Source organism: Sminthopsis crassicaudata, chromosome 3, assembly GCF_048593235.1.
Source record: "Sminthopsis crassicaudata isolate SCR6 chromosome 3, ASM4859323v1, whole genome shotgun sequence".
In the NCBI taxonomy this organism is placed as follows: Eukaryota; Metazoa; Chordata; class Mammalia; order Dasyuromorphia; family Dasyuridae; genus Sminthopsis; species Sminthopsis crassicaudata.
In genome coordinates this window covers 258152271-258168709 of record NC_133619.1, presented here as the reverse complement: position 1 = coordinate 258168709, position 16439 = coordinate 258152271, and the positions used below count along the sequence as shown (strand labels likewise).

The window sequence follows — 16439 nt, the reverse complement described above, 5'->3', positions numbered from 1 at the left end:
GCACTCTATTCTGTGCACTACTCAGCTGCCAAAATGATGTCACCCTACTACATACAATGGCTCCCTATTACCTCCAGGATCAAAAATCCTTCTTGGCTTTTATGGCTCTTTATAATTTGCTCCTTTCCTATCTTTCTACTCTTAACTTTGTTCCTCTAAATGCTATTCCTTGATAATGATCTTTCATCTCCTAAATCTGTGTCTCTTTACTGGCTATGTTTGCAATGTATACAACCTCTTCATGTTACCACCTGGATTCTCTGACTTCAAAACTCAGCTCAGCTTCACATTTCATAGATCTTTGCTGATACCCTCATTAGTATTGCCATCTCTCTGAGATTTTTCTCCCATGTACATTATATTTATCTTGTATATGCATAACTATTTGCATGTTGTCTCCCCCATTAGAAGTTGTGCTCTCTGAGGACAACATATCAGGTTTTTGCCTTTCTGTATATAGCCAGAACTTAGCACAATGTCTCATTCTTAATAGATGATTAATACGTACTTATTGATTGACTTACTGGACAGCATTTTTTTAAATTTTCAAAACTATTTTATTTTTCCAATACATGCAAAGATAGTTTTCAACATTCATTTCTGCAAGTCTTTGTGTTTGATTTTTCTCTCTTCTTCCCTTACATACTCTAATATAAGTTAAATATCATGCAATTCTTTTAAGTATATTTTTATATTTGTCATGCTGTGCAGAAAAGAGATCATGTTAAAAGGGAATAAAACATAAGAAAGAAAAGAAACAACTAACAAAAGGTGAAAATATTATGCTTGGATCTATATTCAATCTCCATAGTTCTCTCTTTGGATGCAAATGGCATTTTTCATTCCAAGTCTATTGGAATTGCCTTTAATTTCCTCATGCTGAGAAGAGTCAAATCTATCACAGTTGATCATCCCATAATCTTGTTGTTATTGTATACAGTATTCTTTTGATTCTGTTTACTTCACTAAGCATCAATTTATGTAAATCTTTCCAAGTTTTTCTGAAATCAACCTATTCACCATTTGTTATAGAAAATAATATTCCATTACATATAAATATTGAAAGTACGGTATTTTTTTAAAAGATCACATTATTGTTCTTTCTTATTTTCCCTTGTGGCTATATAGTGTTATAGTTGTCTAAATCCATGTTTTTCTTCCTTTTTTCTCCCCACTAGTTATAGAGGGTTCATATGCCTGCTTCCATCTACACTCCACTTAATTTGTCATGTAACTATGGGCAATTTATTTTATCTTTGTGGACCTCAATTTTTTCATGTGTAAAAGAAAGGGATAAACATGTTAAGCTCTAACTTTTATTCTGACTTCAAATTTATGTTTCAGTGTTTCATTGGTAAATCTGTTAAGCTAGTTTGAGAAGAAGCTTATACTATTCTATATAAAGACCAGTTTCCAGGGCCTCAATTCCAATCCCTTCCACTCATCTTCTTTCTTATCCAATAAGGAATTTGCAAAAGTATTAATAAAACAACAAAACAAAAAATTATAGATGACAAATATTATATTCATTGGGAGACTGGTTTATATACATGGATTCTTTTGAAAGGGTAATTATATAATATATAATTTGCTTGTTATTTTATAGATTTCTAAGTATTTAATATCAAACAAATGTCTTTTCTCATTCTAAAATGGCAATATTTATCTAAATTGCAGTAAATGTCTACTTCATTGATTTGATAGTACCTTATAGCTAATACTTTAGGGAAAACTGAACTTCCAGAAGAGAACTTAATATAGGGAAAAGACCATTTGACTGTATAGAATTATAATAACTCTCTTCCCAGCTCAGTCACTACCTTATTTGACCAAGTCACTTCAAGCAAGCAAACAAGCAAATCATAAGCATTTATTAAACATGTAATGTGTGTTTCACATATTGCACTAAGCATTAGGAATATAAAGACGAAAGAGAGACAATCTCTGATGGTTAAGGTGCTTACATTCCAATTGAGGAGACAACATGTTTATACATAATATTTAGAAAATAAGTCCAAAGCAATTTGGAAAAGGAATATACTAGTAAGTAGATTGATGAGAATAGACTTCATTTAAAAGATGATGCTTGAACTTAGTTTTAAAAGTAATTGGAATTACAAGCAGTAGAGGTAAACAGATATGTATTGCAATTATGAGGGATAGTTGGTACAAAAGCAAGGAAAAAAGAACATGAGTGTTGTGTGAGGGGTATACCACAGCAATCAGAAGGTCAGAATAGGTGAATCATAAAGTGCAAAAAGGCAATTAATATATAAGAAGTTAGTTCAAAAGGGAACAAAACGTAAAGATTTTTTGTATGTAAATGTAAAGATAAAATTAATAGCATCTAATCGCTTCTAGAATAAAATGTAAGCACTTCTGTTTGGTATATGTATATGTGTGTTTCTATATATCTATATATATAATAAAACATCATTATAGCGTATAATTATAACATATATAATTATATGCCAAACAAAAGTGCTTATATTTTATTCTAGAAGCAATTAGGTGCTGTTCATTTATGTTTTTAAAATTGTTTTTATTGCTGTCTTTTATTTTTACATTGCCTATATTTTCTTCTGTATCTTCATCTCCTGTCAATGAGAGCTATTTCATATATCAAGGAATTTTTTAGGAGAAAAAGAAAAGAAAAAATTAGAAACACTGTTTACTACTATAGAAAAAATCTAACACATACATTTTGTATCTATGAATCCTCCACTTCAATAGATAATTTTCAGAAAGTATTTTCTCTCCTTTGAGGCCTAGTTTTTAATCATTTATTTTTTATTGTTTTTTTGGTTTTCGTATTTCCATTTACACTGTTGTAGTCATTGTGTAAATTTATTTTCCTGGATCTGCTTGCTTTACTTTATACAAATCTTTCCATGTTTTTCTATTTATTGTTTCTTATGGCACACTAATATTTCAATACCATCATGTACTAAAATTTGTCTAAGTATTACCCAATTGACAGGCATCTATTTTGTTTTCAGTCCATTTCTATGACAAAAAGCACAGCAAAAGAAATTTTGACATATGGAGCCTTACCAGTGACTTCCTTAAGGTTATACCTAGCAGAGGATTTTCAGGTCAAAGAATATAAATATTTAACCGCTTCATTTGCATAATTATAAACTACATTCTGGAATGGGTACACCAGCTTATAATAGAACCAAAAATTCATTAATCTTTCCACATTCCCAGTTTTGTCATCTTAGCTAATTTGTTGACATAATCCCATGATTGTATTGATTTACATTTCCCTTATTATTAATCATTGGGAATTCTTTTTAGAGCTATTTATTCATATTCTTTGACAATTAATCTATTAAGGAATAACCTTTCATCTGTTTGCCAATTTCTGAATTTCTATATATTTTAGATACTAAGTTTTTATCAGAGATATATGATATAAAGATTTTTCCCTTTCTTTTTTACTTTCCATCTTTTCCTGGATCCATAAATTTTGTTTTCAAGTTCCATTTATGCTATTTTTTGTGCTTGCTTTATTTTTCAAGTCCTAAAATTGGGGGTACCTGAGTTCATATCTAGACACAATAAAATAGAGATAATAATCATAATTATCTTCCAGAGTTATTGTGAGAATGAAATAAGGTAATATTTATAAAGCACTTAGCACAGTTCCTAGAACATTGTAGGTGTTTAACAAATGCTCATTTTCTTCTTACCTTCCTCCTACCCATGGCTGTGAAAAGTATTATCTACCTCTTTGCAATTATTTTATAGCATGATCTTTAAAGCACTGAAACTTATTGAACTGAAGAACGCCAAAACAGTTCTGTTCTACCTGACATATATAAAGAGGGGAGAAAGGCTTGAGTCAAGAACACTGAATTGGGAGCTAGTTCAGTAGTTCAAATGAAAGGTAATGAAAGCCTTAGTAAAAATAGTTTCTGGGTGAATGGAGAGGAAGATACATATGTGACAAATATAGAGGCAGGTCTTTAGTCCTCAGTTTTTTCATCTGGAAAAAAGAGATCATAAAGGCAGAGCCTATTGAATACTTCCTTCTAGTTAAAATTATTTGCCTTTGTTAAGAACTTTGATTGATTTAGTCAATTGGAACTGAATGGGAATAGAGCTTATATCCCAGCTTTAATGTAGGGATTTAGCTATTCCCTGAGGAATTTATATTAGGGGTGGGGGGGAAGAGAAGAGATTATTTCAGAACCAATGAGATTTAGAGAGGAAGTAATAAAGAAAACTTGAACTGAACAGAAGGTACCCAGAAACAGCTAGTGGAAGAAGAAAAGGAAGGAGAAGTGAATTATATCAAAGGAAATATTAATGGTCATAGGTCCTGTAAAGCATCTCAGAACAGAAAACTTGCAGTGATTCTACCAGTTTTATGTACTTACCCAAGAATAAAGGAAAGTTCCTAGAAAAGGTCTGCTCTCAGAACAGAAGACACAGTAATTCTACCAGTTTTATGTACTTACCCAAGGATCGAGGGAAGTTCTTAGAAAATGTCTGCCCCATCCCCACTTCTCCCACAATACATGTTTATCAATAGAAACTACAATGTCCTTTGTTGCTTTGTTGCCCAAATGTTTCCAGTAACCAGAATTTTGCTTTAATCTTAAAGAGGAAGAAATATATAACTAGAGGAAGAAATAAATAAAAATGAAAACAGGAAGCCAGACCTGTATATGAATGTTAGGAATTTTCCTAACAGGGGATTCAAAGTGAATCTGACTATATGCTTAACTTTTCATCTAAAACAGGGTAAAGCATTTGGGTGTTAGGGGCCATTATTTTGTCTATAGACCTGCAATAGGTTACTGTGAGAGACTCTCATGTCTCATATTGTAATTCTCTCTGAAATCATAAGAGAAATTCCTTTCTGAAAAAAGTTGGTGGTTCAAGGAAAATTGTCCTGCTGTGCCCATATTATTAACTTCAAAACATCTTAGACAATATCTTAGGCAGAAATATTTGAATTATTTGCCAAGTGAAAAGAAACAGCCATACTGCTTTTAGAACATAAAGACATTTATAAATCTTACAGAGAAGAATAACTGATCAGTACAAGCAGTACCATCTCATTAACCAAAGAAAACAGTGGAGGGTAGAACCTGTTTGGCAAAAACTTGGCAAGAGAGCCAATGAAGCAAAGGCATTTAAGCAAAGGTTATTTAAGGTCAAAATGGGAGAACAATAAACAAAATGAAAAAGATCTACAAAGATGATTATAATAAATTTTTTTTTCAACAATGAGAAAAATAGGACTACCTCAATTTATTGGGTACACAATTCAAATTGTTCTTGTAGGGGAGTTAGGGTACTAAAGAGAACAAAGATAGAAAAAATAGGCAAACCGGACTAAGTAGAAGTAGAAGAGATTCATGCTGGAAAGGATGAATTTGTAAAGGTGTTGAGTGATTATAGTATTATTTATCTGAGGAGATAGGCTTAGAAAAAAATTCAAAAAGCACGTAAAACAAAAGCAGACCTTGTTAAAATTATAAAATGAGTCTGAGGAAAAGATCAACAATTACTGACCTAAATGTGTGCCCAATTTGCAATACATACAAAATCTTGATCTTGATAAGAGTCATCTATACATGAAGAATCCTCTTAATGATGCCTAAATCTCTAAGGACCAGGGAACAAAATGAAACTAGACATAATCCATTTGCCTCATCCTGAAAAAAATCTCAAAATGAAAACTCCTAGAAATATCATAAGTAAAATAGAAAACTTCCAGATCAAAGAAAAAGCTTATAATCAATCAAGAAGAAAGAGTTCAACTTCTACCAAGAAGCAACAGCAGTCACTACACAAAAGCAGCTCTGACTTTTGAAAACAGGAGACTATAGTATACCTTTTGAAAGGCAAAAGAAAAAACTTATAACCAAAGAAAATTAATAATCCAATGGGAGAAATGGATGTTTCATGGAATAAAGATGATAGATTTATGGAAATTAATAAAGGGAAGTAAAAAAAAAAGTTTACATACTGCTATACTATACATTACTCCTTTACAAAAGTTGATGATGTATTGGTGCATAAAAACTTCACCAAAAATGTAGAAAAGTAGAAACATGTAATACATGATTTAGTGATCACAGTGCAATATTAGATTCAGTAAGGAACCTTTAAAGAACTAAAAGTTGTTGGAATCTAACTTTAAAGACTTGGTGGGTCAAGAATAAATATAGGAATCATAGAGAGTTTCATCAAAGAAAATAACAATAATGAGATAACATACCAAAATTTTCAGCATTCAGTTAATGCAGTTTTTAGGGTAAAAATTCATGTAATCAAACGTATTCATTAACAAAATAGGGAAAGAAATCAGTTTATTGGGTACACAATTTTAAAAAATTTAATGACAAATCAAAAGTCCTCAACTGAGCAACAAAGAAAAATTTGAACATTGATAAAGATTTTAAAAATTGAAGACAAATCTATTTAATTGATAATCTATAAACTTTTTAAAGAAACTAATAAAATAAAGAACTAATCTCATTTTTAAAAAGGGAAAAGCTATAGTTATCAAAAAAAATTAAAAAGAACTCACAACAATTGAAAAGAATATAAAAAAGCATTAGAAATTATTTTGTCCAGTGGTTTCTTAATATTCTTATTTTTAGCTGTTCTATCTCTTTCATAAAATAGTTGACTTAGTTTTTTATTTGAAGACCCTAGTCTTTCCAGCAGAATATAACCTCATTATGAGAAGATTTTGTTTCATTCTTTGTATTTGTCCCCCCAGCTCTTTACATAGTATTTAGCATATAATTGGCATATTTGATAAATACTTCCTAATTGATTGTTTGATTATGCCATACACTGCCTTTCAGGCAAATATTATTTTCACTGTATAATACATGAGCGAGCTGAGGCTCAGAGACATGTAAATGATGTATTTAGTCATGCTCATAAGAAAAGTAAGCAATAGAACTGGAAACTGATACCAGGACTCTCCTGACCAGAAGTCCTGCTCTCTTTCTCCTATTATGTGAAGCCTCTCTTGAAAAGAGGCTACTCTGTATGTATATCTCAACTTCATGTTGGGTGTTATTACTTTCTTCATGACATTACATCAAGTTTATGGATAAAAAAGGGCAGTATCATTGAGATGGAGTTAGCAAAATGGTGTAGTAGATAGAATGATGGGCGTGGAGACAGAAAGACCTATGTTAATTTCTGGCCTCACATACTATCTGTGTGAACCTGGGAAAATCATTTAGCCCTATTTGCCTCAGTTTCCTCAACTGTAAGATAAGCTAAAGAAGGGAATGGCAAATTACTCTAGTATGTGTGCCAAGAAAACCCTAAATCAGGTCACAAAGAGTTGAACATAACTAAAACAACTGAATAAGAATGTCAGTAATTTAAACAAATATGGGGAAACAAATGCATAATGATTCTCTATTTGTTAGACCTTAATTTTTATTTTAAGAACATACACATAGATAATTTTCAACATTCACCCTTGTAAAACCTTGTGTTCCAAATCTTTTCTCTCCCTTTCCCCTACTTCCTCCCTCAGACAGCAGGCAATCCAACATATGTTAAACATGTGTAATTCTTCTATACATATTTTTACAATTATCATGTTGCACAAGAAAAATCAGATTAAAAAGGAAAAAATTAGAAAAAACAAAATTCAGAGTTTACATTCTATTGGAGAGTAACATGTACACTAACTATACAAGGCAAAGTGGGGAGACAAAGAACTAAGAACTAGAGGTTGGAAAATGCTTAATTGAATAGATGACCTGAGTTGAACCCTGAAGGAATATAAGAATTCTCAGAAGTGGGGATAAAGGAGTCCATATGACTTATCCAGGGAAAAGTAGGCTATGAAGTATTGTGTATGAGTAATGTCTAGTAGTTCAATTTGGCAAGAATATAGATTGTAAGAGGATAATAGAATAAAATAAAGTAGTATCAGCTTGTAGTGTGCTTTAAATTCCAGGCAGGAGACCATTGAAAGTAATAAAAAAAAGTCCCTGGAGACTTTTAGGCAGGAAAATGACATGATCAGAACACTATCTTTGGAAGATTATTTTTTGATGCTTTTGAAAGATATATTGGAGAGTGAAGAGTTTAAGAACAGGGAGTTTCATAGTTTTATAGCTTTAATGTAATTGTTCTCATTCTTATGCTGCATGATTGATTGTGGATCTTGGCAACTCTTTAAAGTATAAAAATAGTACTTGACCCAAAAGGCAAAGGGTAAGGCATGAGGTACCTCCCTTGTAAGTAGAAGTTAACATTTTTAATGATGAGCACATGAAAGTGACATAAAAGGTATTACTAAGAGAGTGTATGGGTGCCAAAGACAAAAACATAGGCATGTGGCTTTTTTCCACAATGGCCTGAAATGAAATAGTGGACAAAGACATAAGGAGCTATTTTCCTGTCCCAGTTATTGTAAAGCTTTGGTTCCCAAGATTTCAATACTTGTCACCAAATCAAGGAATAAAGGGAAGTGACCACAAAAAGAAAATTTTAAATCCTGACTTCTAACATTAGGCTCAGGAGTTTAGAGTTATATAGCTTTCTCCCAAACATTTCATATCAAGATATAATTGGAAAGTATTTACAATTTGACTCAATACTTTTTTAGTTACTTTGCACTTTTTTATTATTAAATGCTTTTTGTTAAAGGGTCATGTCACCTTTCTCAATCTGGCAAAATATCATAATATCATAGGATGTGAGTGGGAGGAGAGAGTTAGACTGTGACTAGATACTAATCCAAACTATGACATCAAATATGGAAAATAGTAAGTAGTCTTTGGAACTAAACAGGAATTTGTGAAGAATTTGTTCATTTGATTGTTTTATTGATGTTAGTAAGTTTAAAATAAAATGGGATGATATGAGCAAGAAAGAAGACATTTGAGAGTTTGTGGATGATTGGTGATCTGCAGCAATGTCCAAACACCTTTATCAATTTGATGACTATCTATTAAGATAATATGACTTTAACTGTCTCATTACTCTCCCTATCCCTCTCCAGTACAAACAGATTTAAAGTTCTGTTTTCTATTCATGGCCATATATTTATATACACTGTTCTTTTAGAGCTTAATGTTCTTAAATCATTATTGTATCACTTGTAAAAAAAAAAAAAAGTGAGTTTGGCTTGAATTTTGTTTATTGGTTCAAGAGCTGTTTTAATTTAACATGTAGAATGCAGTGTTTTGTTTTGTTTTTCAGAGCTCAAAAGGCTTTGAAAATGGTACTAATAGATTCAGAGTGCAAAAACAAATTCTGTACACCAAGGAAAGTAGTAAAAATCTGGTAAGTCATGAGTTATATTTTCTCACCACTCTGCAGCCGACTAAACCAAATCTATTACTGAAACATCCATTTTTAAATGAGTAACACTGTATTTATTTGTCAGAATGAAGTTTTAAATTTAACAATAAATATCTATTGAGTACATACCATGCTCCTGTTCATTAAGCACTCAGTTCATCTTCTGGGGAAAAGATAAAAGTTGAGGAAAGAATATTCTTGTCCTCAAAAAGTTTGCATATTGGAATGAAGAAGGAGTAAAACAAGTCAAGTACAGAAGTAAAGGACAGAATATGATAAGATCCATGATAAACATTGTTCTGTGAGAGAATAAACTCCAAAATCTGAAACCTTTTTAGAAAGAAATTTATTAATTATTTGGTAAAAGAGAGCTAGCTGGAAAGCGGGTGTAGTTCTAGAAAATTTACATTGGAAAGTACTAACGATAAAATCATGAAAAATAAAATTAAACAATTTTGTTGAGAGAGCAACATCAAAGCAAGGTAAATTGAAACAAATATGAGTTACTGAAAACATCCAATAAAATTTGGGCAAAAACAAATCACAAAGGAACCTAAAACTTGAATGAATTCTAAAAAGACCTAAGGAAGGGGGAAGAGAAAACAAATGCTTTGGGTGGATCTAAGACCTAGGATTACCCAAAATACTTAGCTATCTCCAGCATTCCTAGAGTTACTGGGATCAGGTTACATTCTGGGTGTGGATAACTCTTAATCACATAGAATTTGATTTTAAAAATGTAGTAAGTTTTCCCAAAGAATATAGAAAATAATTTTTTCACAATATGCAGAAGTTATATATAGAGTAGAAAAAACATGTATTAATTATGGTTGGGGCTATAAAATTTTTTTTAAACATTGGATTAAAAGCCAATAACAGCTGTGTCAAATGCAATTAGAAGCCATACATAAGGAATGTTATTGCTGCATGGTGACTTTGTTTTAAAATATGTTACCAAGATTTTAATTCTCTTACTCTAGTCTGTTTTCATCTTGTGTTTCCATTTAAGTAGGAAACTTGAAGTTTCCATATACTTAATAAGTCTATATTTATACATGCAAATACTCCATTTGTAAAGGAAATTTAAGTGTAATGGCTTTTGCACATTTTGAAACTGAGATCTAAAGCGAGTCCCGGTGGTGATTTGTATCTCAAAGGTGATTCTGATTACAAGAGATTTAAATATTTAAATCATTTGGTCAGAAAAGGAAAAAAACAAATAATAAAATCAGTTTTTCTTTTAACTGCTACTGCTTTATTTAATGCTAAAGTTAGATATTTTTTTATAATATACATAAATATTACCATAATATTTATTATGAAGCTATTTAGAATAACACCCGCCAGACTATTGTGATTTTTCTAAACTGTAAGAATATAACTAATTTACCTTTATACTGTAATATAATTTCTATGCTTAAACTAGAAACCATGTCTTACTCATCCTGATAGCCTAGCATAGTGATCTGCACATAGTAGGAGCTCAATAAATATATATTGAACTAAATATACATGTTATGTTTTAAAGGACTGCAGTAAATATTTCATAAAGATCATTACATAAGATTATCTGAGGCAGCTTAGCATTATACAGTTAATGAAAAGAAAATCTGTTTCATGGGCTGTATGACACAGTATAAATCATAATTTTTCAGTATTCTAGAAAGCTTTCAAAAATGTTACATAATAACTGAGAGTATACATTGGTAACAGAAGTTCTCTACAATAAATCTCTAGAATGATGAAATCTTAGGTCCAAGAAGAAAAGAAAGAAAAGAAAAGTAAGCTATTGAGAAAAATTTAGGTTCTATTATGAGACTACTGCTAAAGAAGTTTACTCAACTACTGCATTTATTAAGCATTCACTATGTGCTAGGCATGAGGATACAAAATGCTAAGAATAAAACAATTCCTACTGTCAGAGAACTTGCATTCTAAATAAAGAAAAAACATGGATAAGTCTGGAATATAAAATGAGAAAATTCAACATAAATAGCTAAGGACTCCATCATCATGGAAGAATCAGGAAAAGTTTCTTGTAGAAAGTTGTCCATGATCTGTGACCTAATGGAAGAAAGCATCCTGTGAGAGGAAAATATATTCCTGTCATAGGAGACAGTCAATGCAAAGTCCCATAGAGGGGCATATATGAAAATCAGAAAGGTCCCATTTGCCAAATTATGAATATAAATTATGAGGTGGTATACTATGCAGCTGGAAAGATAGATTGAAATCAGGTTGGGTAGCTAAGTGGCACAGGGGATAGAGCACTAGTCCTGGAATTAGGAGGACCTGAGTTTAAATCCAGCCACAGATAGTTGATACTTAACTAGCTATTAGCTATGTAACTAAACCCTGATTGCCTTGCCAAAAGAAAAAAAACAGAAGGAAAGGAAAAGAAAACAGGTTGGGAAGGACTTTAAAAGCTAAATATTTGATCCTGAAGGAGTTACAATTCATTGAACTATACAAAGATGTTAGTGTTTAATTAGAAAAATATTTATATGGAATATATTTAGAAGGGGAATGATAATAATCAAATTCGTGATTTAAGATCCTCACTGTGGCTTTTGTGTGGGAGATAGACTAGAAGATAGAAAAGACTTGAGGCATGGAGACCAATTGGGGGAGTACTGAAATCATCTGAAGACTTGAATAAAGTGAGGAGTTGAGTAGGATTCCTGGATTATAAACCTGAGAAAATGAAAGAATAGTGATGTCATTGACTGAAAGAGGGAAGTTTGGAAGAGGTATGAATTTGGAGGCATTCCCAGATAATTAGTGAGAAACCTACAAACCTATTTTGAAATAACAGATATATCTTGCATCAAGCCCCATAATAATGGAAAAGCTCCTAAGTGAGATTTAGTCATGCAAAAGAATTATGCCTAATTACCCAGGTTGCAGAAACCAAGAATGTAGAAAGTATATTTTCTAGATAGAATGGCTATGGATAGAAAATTAATTGAAACTCACTTTTAAAAAATGAACAAATTTTTTTTGGGAAATCAACAATGTCAAGATTTCCTTGAAACAAAGGCTCCAATGTTTTCCTAGTAATGATATAGTGCTACAAAGCATAGACTACCAGTTTGTGAAAATTTAAAGTTTTAAGTCACCTACAGGGCAATAGAAAGATTTAAGACAGAAGAGAATTTTATGGAACATTTCAATAAGAAATGTTGTAAACAATATTATCCAATAAAGGTATGGTTAGAGAAAAAAGTTTAACTAGTGTGAAAGGGAGGTTTCACTAATGTACCACCTACTTGTACTCACACAAAGCCAAGTAGAGGAAGATTGCCAACATATTAGATAGAATCCTAATAGAGGATTTCCTGGAAGATATGGACGAGAGCCTCAAAAAATAAGTGTATGTATAGATCATGATGTTCATGTTTGAAGAGAGTTTATGGAGTAAATCATGAATCCATAGCATTATAAAATTATTCTAATATAGAACGGGCTACTTCCTTAGCCAGCATTTGCTTTAATATTCAAAAGATCCATTCATTAACATTGTTATATAGTTTATACTCCATCCCATCTCCAGCACTATTAAGTGCTGAATACCCATCACTCAAGTAGGCTGCTTTGGGGGACATGTAATTTATTGCCCCACCTATACTCAATCTTCATAGATATTAAAATTTTCTAACCTTTAAATTCTACACAAATAGTCCACACAAAAAAGAAGGTAAGGCCACTTCTACCCCATAATGAGATATTTAAAGGGGAACTTTAATGATAGAATCAATGTTTGATAACTATTAACTAGAATATCTTTTTTCTTTAAATTGGATTTGTAAACAGGATCCAGAGATTCAGAGTTTGTTATCAGATGGTGAAAATGGTACAATTCAACCAAAATTTGTCACAGTGTTACATGGTGATGGAGGAAATACGATGGCAGCAATCAGTTTCCTAGGTGCCTTGAGAATTCCTGTGAGTATTTTTCTGAAAGGGGTCAAAATCTATTCATCTGATATGATTTTATGATGCACATTAATAAAGTTTTGTCCTACTAAAATTCATATTTTATGAATTATGTAGAACATAGAAAATCATTTTAAAAATAGCATATTATAGTAGTTAGACACACTCAAATGCATGTAAATATATATACTTAAGCATTTAATTTTATTAATGTAATGTTTAAAAAGGAATATAAAATTATTAAATAACAACTTGAAGAAATGTTTAAGCATTCAGCATTTTTTTTGTCACACTTATTTTTCCTTGCCATCTTAGAGCACAATTTCTATTTCTTTCTTTATGGCAATTGGGGTTAAGTGACTTGCTCAGGATTACTATGTACTTTGACAGAGGCTGGACTTGAACTTAGGTCCTCCTAACTTCAGAGGCAACACTCTATCCACTGTGCCATCTAGCTACCCCTTAGAATACTATTGAAAAGAAATAGGAAGCTATGAAGTTGTAGATAAATTTAAGAAGGAAAAAAATTCTAAGGCAAGAAACCATAGTAAAAATGTTTTAATTAGTATTGAAGCCTAATAAATACCCTCAGATTCTTTTGGCACACTTCCAAAGGAAAATTCCAAGGGAAGCAGATGAGGAATGGAGTAAAATAATGAGGCAAAGCAGGATTCTTTTTTTAAATCTTAGTAACTTTTTTCCTTGTACATACTGAGGAGCTCTAAGAATGGGATGAAAAGGAATAGGGAGGAGAATAGTTACTCATATATCAGAGAATGCGTTTCTGGTGGCTTAAATTTTTATTTTTCAGAGCTCTTTAGCTAGATCAACAGAAATTTCTGGGATCAATAAAAAGACATTTCAACATTATTCAAGTACTATAAACTAGAGAATGGGGAAAGAGTCAAAGACAAAAATGATACATAGAGGACTAGCATGCTTTTTTGAAATCAGCAGTTAGATGATAAAGGAATTTACTTCATACTTCATACTTATATATTTACAAAAGTTCTATTCTTTCCTTTGGGAATTTAACACATTTAAATTGGGGAAAACATTAACATAAACTGGGAAAACATAAAAGATTCTATTTAAGAGCAGAAAATTCTTTTCATGACAAATTGAAGCTAGAGATGGATTGTTACTTTTTTCCTTATAAATATTTATTGAGGACCTCATTTTTGCTAGGCACTGTGCTAAGTGCTGAGTATGGGGAGAGGACAGAGACTCTGTTCAGGGAGCTTATAGTTGATTTGGCTTTATTATGACAGGTACAGAAAAATACAAGACGCAAAGAAATATGAACATAATACTCTAAAAATAATCAAAGATGGAAAACACTTTCAGCTAGTGAGGTCAGTGAAAGATAGATAAAAGAGATCACATTTGAATTGAACTTTAAAGGAAGATAAGGTAGTAATGAAGAGGACAAGCATTACAAATTTGAGGGGTGAATCTGTACATGAGAAGATTGTAGTCAAGTTTGAGAAATAGCTGGTGGTTCAGTTAGATTAAAACCTAGACCATATAAAAGAGAATAATGTGAAGTAAGTGAACTAAATAATAAAATACTCATAAACAGGTTTTAAACCTATATATATTTTTTTTCTCTATATTGACATTTGTCTTTCAATTCCTAACAATTATTTCTAGGTCTTTTTATCCATTTAGGCTGTCTGTTGAATAAACTCAGGTACCCTGTGTGAAGTTATATAGAGATCAGAATTTAGGTCTTATCAGGGAGAAGAGAAGGTTGATTATGTGTATAATTTTTTGGTCATACTCCATTGAAGGAGTATGATTATTAGGAATATATTGTACATTGAGTACTGTTAGGCATTGGGGAAGACAGAAAATCTAGAGAAGCCTTCATGAAGTTTATAGTTTAGCAGGAAGAAGACACAAATACTAAAACTATAACATACAATATTATAAAATAACTTAAAGCATAAAAGTGAAGTTATATATGATGTTCGAAGGAGAAGGCTTCAGCCAGAAATGAATTTACATAAAAGGTAGCATTTATATTAAAATTTAAAGGATGGATAGGAGTTCTATAAGAAAAACAAAGGTAGGATATTAGACGTAAAAGAATAATCTTAGCAAAGATATATTCTGAGAAAAAAGAATTATATAATTTATTGGAATATTGAGTATATGAAGGGAATTTATATGCGATAGGATTAGACCTCTGATTTCATTGGTATATAGAAATCTTAAATGAGGTTATATTCTCATCTAATACAAGTCAGCACCTTCTCTGCAATTTGCAGCTTTAGAGAGCTACCTGGATCACTGAGAGGTTAAATGAATTGCCTAGTCATAAAGCACTATGTATTAAAAGTAAGACTTAAATCCAGGTCTTCCTGGGTCATAAGCTAATTCTCTTCACAACACTTAATTGCCTCTCTAAAATGAAATAAAATTGAGCTGTGCCTAATTAGAGAGTACCTTCAATTTTCATGCAAAGAAAGTTTAACTTTACTTGATAGCCAATCAGAGACAACCAAATATTTTGAGCAAAAGTTTAAAAAATGATAGCCAGAGCTATCATTAGAAAAAATTAATGTCAGCAACTTGAAAACAAAATTGGAACGGGGTTAAGTGAAAGGTGAAATATCAATTGTCAGATTGTTGAAATAGTCCAAATAATAAAGTCATATACTAGAGTAGTAGACATAAAAATATGAAATATGTGGAGATATAATTAAAAAGGCTTGATAACTAATTCAATATAAGATATGAGGAAGAAGAGTAAAAAACAATTCCCAAAAAACTGGATAAATGAGTGATCCGAAAGAAGATATAATAAGTTTGAAGTCCTGGATAGGAAATTGTAGTAGAGATGTCCTTAAGTATTTGGCCATATAGATCCAGAGCTCAGAAAAGAGTTCATAAATAGAAGGAGTTGTCAAGGAAACAAAGAACACTTAGAGAGATAAAGAGAGAGAACCAGAAGAGTCTCTTAAACCAAGAGAGGACAGAATTTCCAATAGCAATTAATGATCATCAGTGTAAAAAAAAAAAAAAAAATAGAGATGGGAGCAGCTAGGTGGTATAGTGGTTAGAGCATCAGCCCTGAAGTCAGGAAGACCTGAGTTCAAATCTGGATTCAGACACTTAACACTTTCCTAGCTGTGTGACCCTGGGCAAGTCACTTAACTACAATTGCCTTAGGGGGGAAAAATTAGAGAGAG

The 16439-nt window shown here is 31.6% G+C and overlaps 1 protein-coding gene across 1 annotated transcript in view; it reads left to right on the top strand.

The window, feature by feature from the left end:
• SLC37A1 (solute carrier family 37 member 1) overlaps positions 1 to 16439 on the top strand; it is a 132783-nt gene that overhangs the window by 91628 nt on the left and 24716 nt on the right. Inside the window, exons 10-11 of the mRNA XM_074300567.1 lie at positions 9205 to 9288; positions 13120 to 13251. Of these exons, the coding sequence (XP_074156668.1) occupies positions 9205 to 9288; positions 13120 to 13251 (216 nt within the window). The remainder of the gene's footprint in view (positions 1 to 9204; positions 9289 to 13119; positions 13252 to 16439) is intronic.